We start from the raw sequence: 13,649 nt of genomic DNA on the forward strand, positions 1-13,649 counted from the left end.
TGGACTATGCTGTAAGGTTTTGGAGACCATACTTACAGCGGGACATAGACTTGGTTGAAGGGGTGCAGAGATGATCTATGCATGCCCTCGTTGGCACACGGGGCTTGAGTTATGCAAACAACAAACATGGCCCCCCGCTCTGTCCCTTGTGGGATATAAAGGGGAACACCAGTATCGATTGATAAGGGACAATTCTAGGTTGTGGTATTGTGAAGTGACTGTTATGTATTACTTATGAATATTGGAATTTATTGGAATGGGAAAAAAAAATAAAGCTCTCAAATTAAAATAAAAAAATCATAAAATTCCCACGCTCTCAAGCGACGTCTCCTAAAGAACACCTCGTTGGGCATTTTTCCTGTTGTGGCCTTGTATTTGTATTTACTTTGGTGAAATGCGCACAGTAAAAGCATGGACACCTTGAATGGACTATAAGGAATCGAAAAATCCTCAGGTTGTCTTATTTCTTGTTTTTTTCTCATAATTCTGCTTCCGGAGTTTCAGCCTTAATCCTCTCATACAACGTCCACAGCGACGACACTCCCTCCATTGCTTTCCACTCTCACACTTTACGAATCAATTTGTGTTTCTGCCATCTTGAGGTAGAAACGGAGATTAGAAGAACTTTTATCGATTTTTTTTAAACAAAAATTTAATTGTGAAAAAAAATCATCATCAAATATTATTTTAAAGAAATTTTAAAATAAATGTATTGAATTTTTATTTAAAAAATGGGTTATTGATGAATTTATAGTCAGTTGATATATAAAAAGCGTAAGTATTATCATATAATATAAATTTTAATTTGGTGTCGTATACTTTAGCTAGCCTACCAAGTCGTAAAGGGGCTATCAGTTGAACTTAACTCAGCGAGGCCCTCAGTCAGTTATTGATAAATTTGAACCGGAGTAGGATGGGCCATTGATACGACGCCAATCAACTGCTTTGACAAGGAGATCACCAGTATCGATTGATGAGGGTCAACTCAAGGTTGTGGAATCGCAGGGAGTTTTTCTGTAGTTAGGGGTGTGAATAAATGGCATAGCTTATCCCGGTTGGTAGTAAATTAATTAATTAATTTTTTTTTAGATTTTTAAATAACGTGGTCTTCGCGTATTCCTAAGGAATCAGAATGATCCGTCCAGAGAATTTGTTGGTAATAGTAGACATACATGCCTGAACCGGGATTCGAACCCAGACCTGCACAGTGAGAAGCTAGTTCCCTAACCACTCGACTGACAGGCGGCTGTCGTTATAACTGACACGTTTAAAAAGAAATACGATAAACATGATAGGGGTATAAATCGAGAAGCCATACTTAGATAAGGCAGCCATAATCTTTTTTATGGGCATTCTATTATATTTCATATGTATATATATATATATTATAGTTTTTATTTCCTATAATTGCATTTTTAATTTGGTTGCTGTACTTTGCAGCTGGTTGGGTTGCTGCATTACATAACATTCATATTTGTTACGGGCATCTTTTTCTCAGCCACTTCGTCGGTGATTTTGCCTGTTTGGGCCTTGTATTTGTATAAGAAGTGCTGCTATTTTCCTTTCGAATTCAGAAGCAACACACGGCAGGGTACATTTGCTTGTTCGTATTATGCGGGAATTTTTACATGTTGTAGCTCTGATTACAATCTGCGGAGACAATTCATGGTCACAATTATTGAGTTGATACTTCTTACATTGGTCAGTTTCTTCCTTTCACCTACAAATCGTTCTACTCTTTATTTCAACTTTTATTATTTAAAAACGCTTTTGTACTTATCGTATTTCTCTCAATTACATGAGTCTAACACTGGAAACGACGTATAAACACGTGAATGAAGTTCTAAGATACTATTTTACTTTAACGCCAGTAAAATTAATGCAGTTTTGACATGTTATGAAAACCTTGCAGTTTTCCTTCTTTTCCTCGGCTCACCCTGTATATATGATAATGAAAGAAGCACGTGACTGCCGAAAAAGCCGCTGGCAGCGTATAAAAAACGAAACACACATGCTCTGAAGAGAAGTTTTATTGAAAGACAGCCAAAGGAAACCCATTTGGCAGTTATTGCTGTATGGGATTAGGTTGTGTTGGAATAAGAAGATCGCACAGAAAGAGAGAAAAAAAAAAAGATTCACTTTTTCTTCTTTCTTTTCCGTTGTCAGCTAAAAAGGGAAGCACGATTACGGAAGTTCTTAAGAAAAGAAAAGAAAATTAATGGTTTTTTATTCTATTTTTCACGAAGCAAGCTGTTGAATTTCGTCAAAAATAAAGTGACGTCTCAGCTTTATGTTCAAAATTTTTACCCTCCTTGCGAATCCTTTGAATTCTGGCCGTAAAATTTCTTAATGCACGAATTCCCTATTCTCGTCAACAACAACATTCTCTAGCTTAGTTTTCAATCGAATCAATTATAGTCTATCCCACTTAAAAGTTCCCACTTAGAACGTTTCCCCCCCCCCCTCGCTTACTACGACTAATTTTCTCGCAGAGTTCCAACTCCCACCAATACTTATCGAGACTTCCCGTTTAAATCGTTTTTCTGCTTAAAACGTTTTTCCATGATTGTTATTAAAGAGCGTTATAAGCGGAATCCCTATTGAATATGGTGATTTAGTAAAATGGTTTCACAAAACAATACATATTCTAGAAACAAAATTTTTTAGTAGTCTTTTTTTTGTAGCGTCATCTACGAAACATTTATGGTACTAAATACGTAATACTACAAATGCAATTTAATCGTACAAGCACCTCGTACATTCCTCTACAGGATTTCTAACGAATCGGTATATGCCGGTGTGTTCTGAGTGTACGTGTGATTCACAACGTATTATCAGAGTTGTGCTTGATTTAATCCTTGCTACTTCACCAAATACCAACTCTGGCCATATCACTATATTGAAATTTACTGGCATTAATGAGATGGGTTAAAAAATGAAGTCGCTGTCTATCGGTGGTCTCCTCAAGCTCGTTAGGGAAAATATCTTAACTATATCCTTTCTCGTATTCGAACCCGGGACCGCAACTGCAACCTTCACGTTGGTAGACGAGCATCTTACCACCACACGACACCACTCGGGCGTTGGTATTTATTCCTTGCTAGTGCTGCCATCTGTCTTATATAGATGATACTAAATAATGTACTACAAAAAATCATCTCTTGGCCTCCTCTCAATATTTTAATTGCGTTGTTTGCATTGCATGGCAGTTTCATAGACCTACCTGGTCCCGTTCGTAATCCCACAATCGACCTTAAGCTGGGCATGTGGTTAAACTTCTGATTCTGGTCTGTCATGGTAGGTTATTATTAATCGGGGTTTTTTTTACGTGTTTTATCTCATTTTTTTTCTTATGATAGCGAAAATAGAAATAGTAGTTAGTCAATTTTCGGTTAGAAATTTTGTATTATGAATTCATTAGTTAGGAGTTCACCTGTTCATTTTTATCCATTTATCTCCCATTTAGTCGTTTGTAGAACCATCCTTTAAATTCCATAAAAGAATTCAATCGCGCTGCGGCCTTCCAAAGGTTGATGTCCGCTGGCTTAGACAAACAACTGGCATATATGTTACCTTCATCATCATTTATGACTATAATTTCTCGTTTTAATCGAAATTGAATGATATCTTACCCTGTTTTTGTTGGTATTGGAAAAATGGCAATCGTGACAAATCACATGAAAATTACTTATTAGGAATGCGGGAAACGTAATGTAAGTTTAAGGTGGCTGAGATGGTATTTCATTTTATTCTTAGCCATCGATATTCAATAGAATGCACAACAAACGCCACCCCTAAAAATCTAGTCAATGAATGTTTTGTGTAGATGGCGTACATGACTAGCAACGAGATATTTTTCGAAGCTATGCATGGGGAAAATAGTTCAGAATCCTCCAAAAAAAATTTCTGTACATCAGCAAAATAACTATAAATTCCAACATAAACATACGATAACTATATGCTAGCTATTTTATAGCTATGTGTTATATTATATCAATGTACGCCAAGCCTTAGAGAAGCAATCACTACAATGATTGAATCTAAAATCTTTTGTTTCAAAAATTCATTGATAAAAGACGCCAGCTTCATCAGACGAGCAGTAAACAAGACTCTTTCAATTACACTAGTTTGTAAATAACTTTCAATCACAACCATGAAAATTGCCCATTACATCAATCGAATTTTATTCTTTCGGCTGTAAAAATTAAAAATATTCTTTTTTTTTTTCATTTTTCAGTGTATGTTATGTTATGAAATAGTATGTTATAACTATTTTTCAATTGAAATAGATTGGTGAAAAAAAAAATTAAGCATTGGAAAATAATTTCTCATCTAAAAATACAAAAAATAGCTATAGATTGATTATTATCATAAAGTGAAAAATAACCAATCTCTATCTTAATATTCTTAGATCCTGTAGTCTTCTTTCAAATTCCATTTAATAAGAAGAATTATTTATTCATTGTGTATATAATTATGAGAATGATTAGTCATTCATTATATTTGCTGTATGAGAAAGATTAGTCATTCATTATATTTGCTGTATGAGAATGATTAGTCATTCATTATATTTGCTGTATGAGAATGATTAGTCATTCATTATATTTGCTGTATGAGAATGATTAGTCATTCATTATATTTGCTGTATGAGAATGATAAGTCATTCATTATATTTGCTGCTTTTATACCTTAGGAAGTCGGCATTTTAGAAGCTGGCTACAACGAAAGTGATATGTTTTCATCAACTCGGTCTGCGTTCAGGTCCACGTCACTGAGGTATACCTCTGGTAAGTTTACCACGCTTCTTTTCTTCTTTTTTTTTTAAATTTATCACTGAATCTGCAAAACTCGAACCAGAAAAAATAATTTCAGTTGCATTATAAAATTGCACATATACCATTCTAGATGTCTTGATCACAATCAATGCAGAGACAAATAACAATATCTTCACCAGAAATACCACATCCTTTTGATTATTTTAAGGTATCCGACTACGTTAAAAACGTCATTTTGGAAGAAAATATAGATTTTCATTTTTTGTATTTTTCATAAATATAATTCATATGTTTTTTAATTCCAAATTCCCTATTTGTTTTAATTCCAAAACGGGCCTTTTTGTTTATGATGCTTAGAATCAAAGTTACGTTCACTTTAGTGTTGCGTTTTTACATACAAGTAATAAGCGAATAAACACTTTAAACGGGTTTTACGAAGAATGCTATTTTTGACATTTTACTTGACGTTGTGACATGATTTGTAAAAATTGATTCATTGCATCTTTACGAAATTTAGTGTGATATTTTGCTATATATTGTTGAGGTTATGAACCAAAATCTAAGGTCTATCACATATATTTTTTGAATTACAGTGTTTTATAGACAAAATGTAGAATGAAATTTCAAAAAAATTCACACGTACTTAAACATATTTTGGTGTAACTTATGAACATATTATGCAATCCTTTAAATTTTGGTTCATAATCTGCAACATTATTAGCTAAATGCACTGTGAAAATCACAAAGCATTTCATTTATAAAATTTTTTGCAATCGTGTTTCGAATATCACATGAAGTTTGCCTAAAATTTGACATAAAAACGACTTTTTCATAGAAAATATAATAGATAGACCAAAATCTGTCACTGTTTTCACCATTTAGAGGCACTTTCTATCAAAAAATGTATTTAAAGTTCACTCCAGAACCATTTTAAAGAAAAGTGACAAGAAAGGTAGTCGGATATCTTAAGTAGATTCATATTTAGAATGGAGGAATTTTGTAAAATTATCTTCATACATTTCTAATGATAACTGCTTGACGATCAATTTACAATTTTTATTTTGTAATCTAACTATAAAAGAAATTCGGTAAAACCCAGTTCTTAATTTTATACATTGCGTTCCTTGATTTTCACTTCCTTTTCGAAAATTTCACCAATATTCGAGATAAAATTCTGTACGAATCCACCAACTAACTAGGATTTCTTGATTCACGCATTTGAATTTCTCTACATCAAGAAAAAATTTCGTCGTATAATCTTCATGTGGAAATTTCATTATTTGATCATGAGAACTTGGCCCGTGTATTAAACAGGATATAAAATGGAAACCCCATGTCAATTTCCTTCAGCGTTACTTCTTGAATTTCTCTTTTAAAAATTTTTATTTAATGAAATTTTATTATATCATGTCTTTTATAACAGACATTGAAAATTTCAGTTGGTTCTCTCCCATGCGTTGCTTTTAACATATCAATTTCAACATAATATCAAAATTTTTTTTGTCGATCTATTCAATACGCGTACTTATATAGACGTATTGTGCATTAAAATGACACTGAAAGATCACACTTTCCAAAATTCCGAAAAAATTTAGAAAAGTAATTAGTATAATGTGTTTTTTTCCATGTATTTGTCACGTACGTGTGTATTCAAATATACGCTGGACCATAGAGGGTTAATCTTCATGGTACAATTTCTCATTTACTCTAACATTTCTAGATTATACATAGAACTGCACCTTCAGTTGCTAATCTTGTTTTACTGTATGGTGAATAATCGGTGTATTAACTTTCCTCACCATTTTTTGCTTGTCATAACTTTCTGATAATTTATTTCTACTGTATGTCATTTATTTTTTTCACACACACAGACACACAGTATCCTCAAGAAACCTTTTTTTCTAAGAATGTCAAAGAGCCATTCTTATATTAGCCGTTTGAATAGTTTTCTCTTATGTGTTCGATTTTGATCCATCAATAAACTAGTAAAATATACTGTTTTATGGGCAGATGATGTTTCCAGTGATTTTCATTTTTTTCATGTTGTAACACTAATTTTCATAATTATGCAGATATATCCGCATTTTCGCTTCCAGATGGCGTTGCTTTTAATTGTAGTTCCATTATACAAGGCCACAACAGGCAAAATGCCCAAAGAGGAGGCTGGGAAAAAAAAAGATGCCTATAACAAATATGGATATCATATACGTATTTCTAAAATACAGCAACCCAATTAGAAATGCAATTATAAAAACTAAAATGTTACTATAGATACATGATAAAATATAATAAAAAATGCTTATTGGCTGTCCTATTCTCATCATGATGTTTATCCACATGCTTTTAGCGGCATTTATACAATAAATAATCAAAACAAACTAATTACCAAATGCTCAGCCACTTCACTGCTAAGAGTGTCGGTTCTCTTCAGCCTTCTGAAAAAAAAAACAAAGGGATATGCTTCGTCAAAAAAACTCATCCATTAACCACGTCAACTTTTAAGACGTGACACATCACACTCTCACCGATATTCCAACACGACAATTAATGTAAATATAGTTCAAAAGTTGTTAGGCTTCACTTGAAAGGTAACAAAATTACAATTTGATGGGTGGTGAGGCAGAGCCCTAACTTAAATACCATCAAGCATTTATGGATTGAGTTCGACAGACGAGTCGGAGCTAGAAATTATGTAAATTCGAGTTTTTTTTTTATAATTGTGTGAAAAAATAATGGAAAAAATACCCACTGACCACATGAGAAAAACTTTGAGTCCATATCAAAACATTTCAAGTAATTTTAAATGTAAACTGCTTTCAACAAAATGTTTACTTATTCTACTTTGTTATGGTGCACAATACATGGCTGATTTGATTATTTACTACTTGTTTGCTTTCTTGTTTGTTTGTGTCAAAAGACTTTTGAACCAACAAAGAAAAGTAAATTAGTATTTTTTTCAATTTAAAAAGTTTAAGTACGCAATTTTTCGTTCCTAACAGTTTGTAATGAGACTCAGTGCTTTGTTTCATAAGATACATTTAATTTAAAAAATTAAAATACAAATCTTGCAGACACATTTATGGTTGTCAAAAGACTTTTGAGTGCTACTGTACGTTCAAAAACAACTGTCAATTCTTGGCAAAACAATATTAGCAGGAAAAAGTCCCTTTTTCCAATAATTTTGGAGGATTCATATTATATCATTTGTAGGTAGGCAAAAGGTGTCTTTTTTCTGTTGGCCACTTCCTAGCCTTTTTTGTGGGCTCCATGCAATCCACAAGACTGACTGTTTCTGCTCTACACTCATAACCATTCCCGAAAAGTATTTTTCCTTCCAAAGCAACTACTACAATATTTCCTTCTTCCAAAGTGATTGTGTTTCCAGTTTTTGGTGGAATTGATTCCAATGGCTCGTTTTCCCCATCAGACTTGTTCTCAGTTTCACCACTACAAGTTCAAGGTGTTGACTCGAGCGTTTTCCGCTACTTTGCCCCACTTATTTGGGACAAAGTAACCAGTTTTTCAGTTACTAATACTGTTTTTTATTATCCGTGCATTTTATCAAAAAAACTTTGACAGTTCAATAAAATCATTTTATGTATTTTTTGTCAGGATTATATCGGCTTTAAAATTTGGTGCTTACCTAAGATAAAACATGTGCTACTACTACTTAACCATAGATGCACCTCGTATACATTCCTTTACGGACTTTCAAACGAATCGACACATGCCGCGATGAGTGTTCTCAGTGTATGTGGCCCTAACATATTTATGTTGTCGAGTTCCGCTTGTTTTGTGTTGACATCTGTCTTCCATTTTCTGAAGTAAAGATGGAAACGCTTGCATTTTCATGTTATGCCAGTATCGTGTTGTAGGTCTGTCTGCTGTCTGCGGAGAGACTTTTTCAAACGAGAGACCGGCTCGCATTCACACCCTGAAGCTGGGAAATCTCAGAAAACCAACTTCAGCCGACCACCACTGTGCTGTCAACGGGGTTTGAACCTGGATCCTCAGAACGAGAGTTCAGCACGCTGTAAAATATGTACTGGATTCTTTGCACAAAGAAAAGTTTGACAACAACGAAACACGTGTATTTAATAGGATAAAAACACTGCTGCAACCTAACGACGAATATTAGAACTCTATTGAAGGTGTACATGCCTGACTAGTGCTACGACCTGGTGGAATCGCCGGCTACTACGCGAAGCTGAAGCAATCAGCATAATATGCTGATAATGCTATATGATAGCACCCCTGTTTCAATCATTTTTCGTTTTGGGACAAAGTAGCACATCAGGTTAGGGTGACCAAATTAGGTGCCTGCAAAACCGGGAGAAATCCCTGAAATCGTTGTTAAGAACTGGATTATTTTTAAAACTCTGATGTGGCGGGCATCACAGCGTGAAATTGCAAAGTAATAATGTTTTACGGAAATATTATCATGCTACTTCTACACAGAGGCCAAAAAACGAGTAAAACATCGGGATAGGAGCCATGATTGTCAGACGTCCCGTGTATATCTAATTGAAGGGCGTATGCCATGAAGGGTAGGATGCGTTCCATTTAAACTAATAAATTACTAGTGGGGGGGGGGGGCTTAAGTACTCTTAGTCTCACATTATAACGTCTATGCTTCAACCCTCGGTTTACGAACTTGCTACATGTAATTCGTTCCCGAAGTCCGTTGGTAAACCAAAATGGTTATTTCATAGGAATCAATGTAAAATTGATTAATTCGTGCCAAGAACTCCGAATATTTTTTGTGTAAATTTTCACAGCAGTGCTTTGCGCTCAAGATAACAGGCTTATATCCTATATCGGAGCAAAAGCGGGGCAAATTCTAGTTTCTTTAACACAGTAAAACCTCTCTTTTGTGCACACATGCGGGACAAAAAATCCGTCCGTAAAAGAGGGATGCCCGTTAAGACGGGTTTTACTGTATCATCTATAATCTCAGTGCCAAAGTTTTCGAAATTTCTGCCTGCAAAGAAATCTTGCCGCAATTCCTCCAAAACTGAATTCATATTTCTAGATGCAACTTGCTGCCAATCAGTATAGCCAATATAATCAATGAGTGTATTATTGATTATATTTGTATATCAATAAGAGTTATCAGCAAATGTAGTATGCAAAAATGTAACAGTGAAATAAAAATTCCTAGCATAATATCTAACGTAGCTGAAAAAGTTAAATTGGAAAAAATAGTCAAAATAATTCTATTTCATTGCGCAAGCGAAAACCAGGACAAACAAGCGTCCGTTCCACAGTGGTGGTTTTGACCACTTTGTGGTCAAAACTCTTTACTCCTTGAAATACGTTGCATATTCCCGAAAACTGTTTTGAATAATAAATATTATGCTTTTTTAGTGGCAGGGTACAGATTATGTGATTATTTCAGGATATGAAATATATAAAAATGATATGTTTGTATTATGGCTATTAAATAGAATTGCAAAAAAACCATAGTATGGATTTTTTTTCATGCTATCCCATCATCACATATATGATATTTGAATAGCAGCAACATGCTATAATACTGCTGAGATGCATTAAAAAAAACTATAATAGCATAAAACTACTGCATACAAAAAAAACTCATAAAGGATTTACAATTAAGAGAATTACAGGAAGTTTTAAAAGTTGAAATAAGCATAAAACGTAATTTAAACACAAAAATTTATAAAAGTTTGTAATGAATAGAAAAATATTTCTGGTCGAGACCTGGCTGTAAAATCGTACGGTCACAAATATATACAGTGTTAATGTGTATCATAATAATATTATGATCATAACTATCATTTATTAACAACTAGCTATAATTACCGGCGCGCTGCCCAGGTTTTCTCAACGTACTGGGAGCATTGAAGAAGTGGCAAACCATTGCAAAGGAATAAATATGCCCGTGACGCATTGTTAGGGAACTACGGTGAATAAAGTAAACATTCCGAAAGTAATTGTTTAGGCCCAAAAACCCAATTTGCCCTGCTCTGACGAACTTTTACAGTAGCCTATCGTTCAAGTGGAGTTAGTAATGTATAGTATAAACGAGTGCGCAAAATTTGGCAACGGTCGATTTGAAATTGTAGATTTGTAATAGAGATCATATACACGCGCAGACACAGAGAAAATCAATTTTATATGTATAGATATAGCTCAAATAGTCAAAACTAAATATGGGTTATTGACGACGTTTAGCGCGGTAATCTTAAATTTTTTCTTCGTTGCTTCCTTATGCTAGATACGAATGAATCAGAAAAAATTATTAATTGACACATCAAATCTCTCTTGAGAATATTCACAAGAAGCTTTCTCAAATTTACCTTAGTTTTTGATGTATTTGCTGTTTCCTAATGGATAAGTTATTTTGCTTCTTTTTGTTCTCTTGTTAGTCCCAGTGAATTCTGATTTATATTCGCCACCGATTCCTTGTGTGTATTTCGCACAAAATGAGAGCGTAAGACCAGTCGAGATTTGCAACTTATTATTCTCTGCATTTTCTGTACGTCCTACAAATTGTATATATATATATACATATATAATTTAAGCATTTAAAACTTCATTCTGTGTTTATTTCTTTCAGCGATTTTCTAAATCGGCGCATTCCTGCTTAAAATTTGAGCTATAATCCTTTATAGGCATTTCGTTAAATAATCTAAAATTTTTTTCTCAGAGACCAAATCTCTCTCCACCTTGAGTTTGAAACTAAAAAAGACGAGAAGCAAAAAAATTTGGAACGTGTTTTGCAGTTTCCGGTGTTAAAGCCTTTTTCGGGAAAAATAGCGGAAAACAGCGACATCTGGCCACCAAACTCCAGATCCTAAATTGCCCGCACATTAAATCACTCCAAACACATAACATTAATAAAAAATGGTTCATGCTCTCACAATATTTCATTTAATGTTTAAATTTCATTTTGTTTTATGCAATCTTTTTTGTAGTGTTACTACATGTCATTTTTAGGTATTTGATTATGATTCACATTCATTCTGTAAACATTGTTATCTAGCATGTAGAGTAGCAATATAATTTGTTTTTCTTTCGTGTTTTTATCAATTTCTCCTCTTTAAACTTTTTTTCTTTCCGTAAGTCTTATCCTGTTCTTGCAATGAGTTGAAGAAATTTTGACCGAGAGAGGTTTTCACCAAATCTCTTACAAATACAAAATTGTTCTTAGATTCCATTATGTCGTGGCGCCATCTGTGCGCCCAGTTGAGAAATGAAAACTCATTTTGGGGAATATTTTTACTGCCATCTGTTATTAAAGTCTGAAACTACTATAGAAGCATAAAAATCGTCGAAATCAACTGGAAATTATAGCGACTGACGAAATTGACTCACCCAATTGAAAAATGAATAAAAATAACGGGAAAGTGACAGAAATGCATCGTTTGTTTCATTAATGCTCAGGAAATTCTGAACTTGGTGAAATAAACAGTATTTTGAAATTACAGGAGACTCTCGATAATCCGGCACACATCAGACCAGGGTGTGCCGGATTATCGAAATCGCTGGATTACTGAGAGTTACTGGGAAAAAGCACATTTTGAATAACAAAGTTTGGAATTCGAATTATTTTATCATTTGGGTAGTATTATGACTCTTTCAAAGCCCGTAACCGGCCAATATCAAAACACGGGAAAAAATTTGTTTATAGTTACCAAGGATTACGGTTTATGAAATGGGTTTTTTTCCAGTCAATTTTTTTCTTCTTCTTTTTATTATTATTATATAGCGCATTCGGACGCTGAGGTTGAATCAGACTTTTTCCCAACAAATTAGCGTTATTAACCTGAAGACTATATAGGAGGTCAGAAAATTGCGAATTATAACTAATTAGAAGTGAGATAAATGCACAAATACGTTCGTACGGATAAACAACATGCTCATGTATGATATTTTCATGTTTATTTCTATGTGTATGCTTTATTTTTAATTTTTAAATGACGAGCAAAAAGTCTTATATCTCAAAAATGGGATTTTGGAGTTATCGTGTTCTGACCAAACACCACAGAATTGTTTTCCGTTATCGGTTCACGATGCCCTATTTGGGCAATAGTAGCCGTCAGGGCCTTAGTTAGCCACTCCTGTGCAAGAATTTGAATTTAGGCCCCCTTCTGGCAAATTTTTGGGCCCATTATACGCCCCCCTACCAAATGGGCCCTGTGCGAGTTTACCTGTTTCACCTGCCTTGTTACGGCCCTAGTAGCCGCTATGATCCATATACGCATGAAGTTACTTTTGCAATGGTCCACCTTTAGTGGAAACAGATGTGTGTGAGAACAAAACCCCCCTTTCTTTAGTTCTCGGTCAGTTACTTTCAGCAGACCTGAATTCACAGTTGCTCGTACGAAAAACTTTCTCAGTAATATGATTCGTCATACGGGGGTTCTCCGAAGGGAGCATTTAGTGTCTCAATGAAAAAAAAAAAGTCACATTTTCCCATGGAACGAGTCCAAACGCCAGTTGAATGAATTCAAACAAGTTCTCTCTATTTTCTTTCCTCTCTTTTCATCATCGCGAACTTTTGTTGTAACCCTATGAAAAAGAATTTCACTTTTTACTTCTGTTCATTTCTATAATTCTATTACTGATTTTTTCGCCACACGTGATGTATTCTACTATATACGCATAAGAGGGAAAGAGAACAGGCTGAGGCTGGAAGAGAAATCTACTTCGTACATACTCTCTTATCAACTTAACTATTATACTGTTTTCCTTTGATTTGCATTTTTTTCTCCCTTTTCTTTTACTTTTTTCTTTTTCTCGCTTTTCCTTCTTAATTCACTGGAATTGTGCCATTTGTTACCTAAGCAATCTGTATATGTGCCGCTTAGTTCATTTTTACAAAATTAGGTTTGGGCGGCAGGCCACATA

At 34.2% G+C, this 13,649-nt stretch overlaps 1 protein-coding gene across 1 annotated transcript in view; it reads left to right on the plus strand.

Moving 5' to 3' along the window:
- The window catches only part of LOC149077613 (protein Obscurin-like), a 218,920-nt gene that overhangs the window by 41,061 nt on the left and 164,210 nt on the right, over positions 1–13,649 (plus strand). Inside the window, exon 9 of the mRNA XM_089245168.1 lies at positions 4,694–4,787. Coding sequence (XP_089101294.1) covers positions 4,694–4,787 — 94 coding nt within the window. The remainder of the gene's footprint in view (positions 1–4,693; positions 4,788–13,649) is intronic.

The sequence above is a fragment of the Pholcus phalangioides genome, unplaced genomic scaffold (genome assembly GCF_987345545.1).
Source record: "Pholcus phalangioides strain wild (caught in Gottingen) unplaced genomic scaffold, Ppha-v1.0 ptg000015l_1, whole genome shotgun sequence".
Classification (NCBI taxonomy): Eukaryota; Metazoa; Arthropoda; class Arachnida; order Araneae; family Pholcidae; genus Pholcus; species Pholcus phalangioides.